At 33.0% G+C, this 7,699-nt stretch overlaps 1 protein-coding gene across 1 annotated transcript; it reads left to right on the top strand.

Moving 5' to 3' along the window:
• Positions 1–2,082: 2,082 nt before the first annotated feature.
• LOC120183630 (protein WALLS ARE THIN 1-like) lies at positions 2,083–4,093 on the top strand. The gene is made up of 6 exons (XM_039188306.1): positions 2,083–2,381; positions 2,479–2,541; positions 2,636–2,752; positions 2,833–3,238; positions 3,423–3,574; positions 3,720–4,093. The coding sequence occupies exons 1-6, from the start codon at positions 2,158–2,160 to the stop codon at positions 3,913–3,915; spliced, it is 1,158 nt and encodes a 385-aa protein (XP_039044237.1). The 5' UTR covers positions 2,083–2,157; the 3' UTR covers positions 3,916–4,093.
• The last annotated feature ends 3,606 nt before the right edge of the window (positions 4,094–7,699 follow it).

Below are 7,699 nucleotides of genomic sequence, written 5' to 3'. Positions count from 1 at the left end.
AAAAATATTTTCAAAAACATATAATATATAAATTTCCAAAATGTTTTAAAAATATATATTATATAGATATATATGTATAAAAAAATATATGGATAAAAATAAGTGTCTATCAGATTAAAAAAAGAATAACACAAAACATGAAGAGAAAGAAAAGTTTGAAATTTTTAAAAGATGGATTCCTCATGTGGCCAATGGCAGCTACTTTTTCAAATACCATGCTCCTCTATTTGCTCTACATAGCAAAGGTATAGAAAAATACAAGAATTGTAAAGGTGAGTAAAGTATGTGAGAAAAGGGTTTTGTGGAGATGAGAACGCATGGGGTTGTACCCATCTTCACAGTTCACCCCTCGTGCGTGCTATCTATCAATGGCGGCTCACTCTCTTCGAGCACCTTCAGTTATCATCATGGGTAAACTACACAGGTGACCACTCAACTATTGTCCCCTTTCATTTTGACCAACGATATTTCAATTTCATCAACCAAACCACCTAATTATTTAAATGCTTCAATCAGACCACTAGCTGTTAACATTTAAAAGATATGGTGACATGACAATTAATAAAATTGACATAATTATATATTTGATCCTCGATATTTAAATATTTTATCAATTTAGCCTTTATTTTAATTCAATTAAATAAATTTAATATTCAATTAGATGGTAACATATTTCATCACATAACTAAAGTGTATTTTATTAGTTATAATTAATTTATTTCTCTCTGAATCAAGTTGTGACACTTACAGTCACTGCCTCCTCATTAAATAGGGAATATAAATTGAAGGATACAACGTCTACACCACTGGGCCAATCTGCAAATTTAGCAATGAATTACAACAGGTATTATATAACCTTCGAATGTTAAAAAGCATGTAAGCATCATATTTTTAATACCGTTTATATAATTCATTTTATATTTTTAAGATTTAAGGTTTAGCACCTTAAACACTTATTTTATATTTTAAATATCCTTGATATCACTAATTTATATAATTCTTCCTCATTATTTATTTATTTAATATTTTTAAAGATACTTAATCGTCTTTTTAACATTGTTTTTGGAATAAAAGAAGCTTAATGTTACAATTTAGTCTTTGTGCTTTTAATTAAATATATGCTACGATATTTTAAAAAAATTAATTCGGTACATGTACCATTCATTAGATTTATTAAATGTTAACAAAAAATGATAAATATATATATATATATATAATGATTGAAAAATTAAGATTATATATAAAATTTTAACAAAAAAATTAAGAATATATTATTATCAAATATATTCTTTGGCTTAGTGGATAAGGTTTACTATTTTTATCTCTTGGTTCCTGGTTCGATTCCCCCTATGATCACATTATCTTTTCTCTTATGCCTTTAGTAATAATAGGTTATATAACAATTGTTGTCAATCATTACCAAATATGCAGCTTTGCCCATTGGTTTTGGCGCAGCTAACTCCCCTAAGGACCGAGGTCACCACCTGATTGGGTAAGAAATATAATTATAACTAATAAAATAAACTTAAATTATATGGTGACACGTAATATCATCTAATAAGATATTAATTTTATTTAATCGAATTAAAATAAAGAATAAATTAATAAAATATTTAAATATTGATGATCAAATATATAATTATGTTAATTTTATTAGCTATCATCATCGTATCCATTAAATATTAACTACTAATGATCTGATTAAAGTATTTAAATAATTAGATGGTTGAAATCAAAACATATGGCTAAAATGAAAGGAGATAATAGTTAAATAATCACCCGTGTAATTTACTCTACATCATTAACGGCATGCTGCCAAAAACAGAACCTGTGAGTTAATAGTGTATAGTGAATAATCATTTCTTCTTCTTTTTCTTCGTCACTTTCTGTTCATGTTGTTGCAGTAGAAGCGCGATTGGGGCTGTCATGTCAGCTAATAAGGAGAGGGTGGAATAGGGAAGAATGTGGGAGACAACCCCAAAACATTTGAAGTAGTACCAGTTGACATAACGTCTTTTTAGGCTCACTGTGGACCAGACCACCCCCATTAATATCTCCTTTATATTTATATATATACCACCATTTCATTTCCCTAGCTCCCCATCCTCCTCTTCATTAATTCCTTTCATCTCTCGTAAAAATTTCGAGCTTGCTTCAATGGCTGATGCAGGTGGTTCAGCCTCCGCTATGAGGATGTGGTGCTCAGTTCCTGAAAGGCTCCAGCTGCATATGGCCATGTTGGCCTTGCAGTTTGGTTATGCAGGTTTCCATGTGGTTTCTCGAGCTGCCCTTAACATGGGCGTCAGCAAACTCGTCTTCCCAGTTTATAGGAACATCATTGCTTTCCTTCTACTCGTTCCGTTTGCATATTTTCTTGAAAAGTAAACCATTTAATACAAGCATTATCTTATTACTGAATCTTATTTTTGTAGGTACTAAAACCCTAACTTATTTTCCACACATTTCTACTTTGTCCAGGAAGGACCGACCAGGCATTACTCTAAATTTTCTTGTACAGTTCTTCCTCCTCGCTCTTGTTGGGTACGCATCATATCCTATACAGTCTACACGCTAACATGGTTAGTATAATAAAGCAAAATTAACTAACTTATCCTATTGCCTTTTTATATGACAGAATAACAGCAAATCAAGGTTTCTATTTGCTTGGCTTAGATAACACATCACCAACCTTTGCATCTGCAATTCAAAACTCTGTTCCAGCCATTACCTTTCTAATGGCTACCATATTTGGGTAATCCCACAAATTCCTCATATTATATACATGAGATGGAATGCAGTGTTTGATGGTTATCTATTTTTTTTCTTCTTCAGAATAGAGAAAGTGAGGCTAAATCGAAGAGATGGGATATCGAAGGTTATAGGAACGGTTTTTTGTGTGGCTGGAGCATCAGTGATAACTCTATACCAAGGTCCAACCATATACAGCCCAACTCCACCGCTAAATAGACCCACACCGTTGTTTGTTTCGTTGGGAGATGCAAAGGGAAAGAACCGGACACTTGGTTGTTTGTATCTGATTGGCCATTGCTTGTCCTGGTCCGGCTGGCTGGTGTTGCAAGCACCGGTGCTGAAGAAGTACCCAGCTAGACTCTCCGTCACCTCCTATACATGTTTCTTTGGCCTTATTCAGTTCCTCATCATTGCGGCAGTCTTCGAGCGCGACGCTCAAGCTTGGATTTTCCGTTCCGGCGGCGAAGTCTTCACTATTCTCTATGCGGTCAGTAGTTCACCAATCCCTAATTTAGTCAAACCATTCACAAAATTTTCTTCCTTGATCGGATGTGTAGTTCACCACACATCTCATGTTCATGAAATATAACCCTTGTGTTCTAAAATATTTTAGTAGTACGTTAGAGAAAAAGTGGGAAAGAAGACCTAAAACTTTAGTGTGGAAAATGCAGGGAGTAGTGGCATCGGGGATTGCATTCGCTGTACAGATATGGTGCATCGACAGAGGTGGCCCTGTCTTCGTTGCTGTTTATCAACCTGTTCAGACTCTTGTTGTCGCTATTATGGCTTCCATTGCTTTAGGGGAAGAGTTCTATTTGGGAGGGTAAGTGGGTCCTTTTCTTCTCAACATTAATTATCTCTGCAACCCCTTTGTTTAAGAAACTCATCAATTATCAGCAACCCCAACCGTAGGATCAAAATATATATCCGTCATACATTTAACAATGCTTCCTTTTGGTAATCCACAGTATCATCGGGGCAGTGTTGATCATAACGGGATTGTACCTAGTTTTGTATGGTAAAAGCGAAGAAAGAAAATTCGCAGCTCAAGAAAAGGCTGCAATCCAGTCAACTCAGGGGCATGGCAACAGCAGAGCACCCAGCCATATCAAGACGACATCCCTCACTCAGCCACTTTTGCCTCCTTCAACGGAAAACGTTTGACTTCAAAAAAATACCCTAAACCAAAAACTGTGTGTGTATGATTGTTTTTTCTTTCACTTTTCCTCTTTTTTATATTAGTCATCAATGGATTTCTGTGAGTAGCAGAAAGAGGTTGAAAAAGAAGCGTTTTTGAAAGGCCACGACAAAGACGATGATGATCACTGTCACAGCTATGTAAGGTCTATGCGGGCCTGAAATCCCATATGCATTCTACTTTATATGTTAAATTTTATGGTTTTTTTTAAGATAAAACGATAATGCAAATTATCAAGTTAGTGCTCAAAACATGATGATCGTGTGCGGTGAAATGGACCCACGTGCCATCTTATTTTAATCAAACAAATTCCATAAAATTAGACCAACGATATCAACAGCCTTCTCCTTTTTGCTTGGCCCTTCACTGTGAAATTTATGACAAGTTGGTGTGCGAAATATGAAAAATTAGATACCGACCGGATATCACCAAACCCTACGTTTTGATGATAACTAAGGGTTGTTTGAATAAATCAGAATTATTAAACGTTGAATGATTCAATGATCTGAATGATTCAAATGCTCTGTATGAATTAGCTCTGAATGTAACATGATGTTTGATAATGGTTCTGAATCATTTATAATATACTTTAATGTTGAATCATTCAGCAGCGTTTTGTTGAATCATACAACAGTGTTTTGTTGAATCATTCAGCATGGTCTTCATTCAGAGTGAGAATCAAACACGCTGAATATTAAACGGTTCAGCATTCAGCACTGAATGGTTCTATTCAACCGTAAACAAACAGCCCCTAAATTTATATATTGTGTTGGAAGTAAGCGAAAGAAATGACAAACATATATATAATTATATTCAAGATATAGACAATGATTGACCATAAAGCTTTTAAAAACGACCATAGGTAAAGCAAAATAGCTTGATTCTAAACAGGCAATACTTTCGACTTTATTGTTATTTTCGGAGAACAACCTCCGAAAATTACCAATTCTCTTATATAAGAGATCTTCTAGTACTTCATCGATGGTCTTTATATAGATCTTTTCGTTTGATGAAATCCCTATAAACTCGTGTTTTTCAAACACATATTCTTAAGTTAACTACAATCATAAACGAGACCCAAACAATATCCCTGACATGTTCACGTGACTTACAGGACGAAATCCAAAGTTCAACCATCATATCTTTCTATTACAGTCTATCTATAAATAGTCATCATGATCATACGACTGATACATACACTAACCACTATTAATACTTCAATCAATATCGAAAAAAAGATAGACCGTCTATAACTAATTGACCCTCTTTCTTCTCCTTCATTATAATTTTCTTCATCCTTCAAATACTGACCATTGATCGTTCTCTCACTTATTACGATTCTCCACCTAAATCATAAGGGATGGACTGCTCAAGATCGACGAGCCTATCATATTCCCAACAACATACCTCAATTGACTGTTTTTATGATTTTATTTGTGTTTTTAGCCAACTGTGAATTATTCCTTTCAAATATAAAATAGCTTATGAGCTTTAATAAATTAAACTCAAATTTGGGTTTAGGTATATTAATATATCACAATATTTTCACAAATAAATATTGAATATAATGTAATACATATTAGAGAATCTATGTTTAAGTTTTAGAAATAAAAAAGGATAACCACGAATTTTAAATATGAATTATAAAATAATATATATATATATATATATATCACATATTTTCATCAATTTTAGTTATAAAAAAATACAAAAGTTAATCTCGTCAAGTAAATATTTATTCACAAATTAAATGAATTAGAAATATAATATATTAAAATCTATTATTAGAAAATAAAAAATTTACCGTAATATCTCTATGTTTCAAAGGGAGAGAAATTATTTATAAAATTTAAAAAATGCGATAATTTTATATCATCAAAAGTAAAAAGAAAAGATTATAAAATTTTAAGATATTTTATTAAACATGTGTATGGAAAAGAAAGATAATGAGCGGATATATTTTCATCCACTGTTAAATTATGTAGTGTAAATTAAGGTGGGTGAAGGGATCCCAAGACTAATGCTTCAATAGAGAGATGACATCCCTACAGAATTTCTATTAATCGCAATTATTAGCAACCCTTTAACAAAAGCAATCTCCTTTTCCTTTGTTAATGATGTGAATGGAATAAACATCATTTTGACCCTCTTAAAAGTTTAACCACGGATTGATTATTTTGGATCTGAGTTTAGCAAAAATTTACACGATCTTTTTAACCTAATTTTGTTTTATTCGTAAACGTAAGATTCAAATTTTTAATCTTACTTAAGAAATCTACTATTTTATCCCACTAGATCATCTGATTATTGATAAATTAATTAGTTTCTATTGCTCCTTACAAAGTTTTTGCCTCAATGCATTGTCCTAATTAACTGCGAACGTTTTATAATTTTTTGTCATGATTTTACAAAATTAAATTTTTTTAATTCATTTTTTCACTAATAACGGGGACGCAACTGTAACCCCCTCAGACCGATGAGAGTAACTAGATCCGATTCGGGGTGTCACATTTGGGCCACCAGAGCGACCCACTATAAAAATAGCGAAAAATTTAAAACTTTTTATCAAAACATGTAAACTCATAAAACCATTTATCAATATTAAGAAATGAAACAGATTTTCAGACTTGTATTTAAAACAAAATACAATTACATGTCCCCCTAATCACATGTACCATACTCTGCAAGCAACGCCGGAAGAACTCCCTTACCGATTTTGATAACTGTACTGGTACAATCTTTTAACCTGAAATGGTGAGTAATAGAGTGAGCTTCGAAAAGCTCAATAATACAGAACTACCAGATGATGCTGAAGAATGTGCAGATACAGATAAACATATATTTCCTTATTGGTTCAGATATCTACAGATTTCTTTGGCTGAGCTGAGGTCCCATTGATATTTCAGGTATTAACAGATAATATTCAGTTCTGATGGAAAATATTTGGGATCTTTAGGTTCAAGAGATCAGAATAGGTTTTCTAGTGTGTTCCCAAAAATCATGTAACTTTTCAGATCTTTTTAAAACATATATATATATATATATACCCACATCCGTCAAGTCTAAAATGTGTAGGTTCCCCAGAACCATACACCCACCGTCAAGTCCAGTAAGGCCCTGAGTACACAGCCGAGGAGCCGGTAAGTAAGGCCCTAAGCACACAGCCGAGGAGCCTCCAGGTATACTTCCTCCAACATTACCCCCCAAATAAAACATGTTCCGTCCGTAAACGGATATATCAAAAATCAAAACATAATTCAGGTCAAGTATCAGATCAAAATCCAGGTCAAGTATTCGATCAGAATCCAGGTCAAGTATCCGATCAGAATCCAAGTCAGGTATTATAATAGAAATCAAATCGAAAATCAGGTAAAATATCCAGGTGATTAGGGAGCATTCTCAAATCTTGAAATCATTCCTTAACAGGCTTCTAGCATCGTGCATAAACCCTCTTGGGGTTGAAAACTAATTATCCAAATTTCCTAAGCAAACTAGCATTTCTTATACACATATGTAGTTTTATCATATCAATATATCCTTTCAAAGTTATAAATTAACTTCCAGGGACAATTCTTGACATATTACAACTTAAGGGTATTTTCGTAATTTGACCCTACCGGAGTATTCTCATAATTCCCTATCCAAGTACCTTTAACATTTGACCTTTGATGAAATAAATTATAAGATACAGATCCAGTTTGATTTCTTTATTACCAAACATATAACTTGAAATTTAATTCTAACAATCCC

This window comes from Hibiscus syriacus, unplaced genomic scaffold, assembly GCF_006381635.1.
Source record: "Hibiscus syriacus cultivar Baekdansim isolate YM2019G1 unplaced genomic scaffold, ASM638163v2 tig00003725_pilon, whole genome shotgun sequence".
NCBI classification, from domain to species: domain Eukaryota; kingdom Viridiplantae; phylum Streptophyta; class Magnoliopsida; order Malvales; family Malvaceae; genus Hibiscus; species Hibiscus syriacus.
This window is presented reverse-complemented; position numbering and strand designations above follow the sequence as displayed.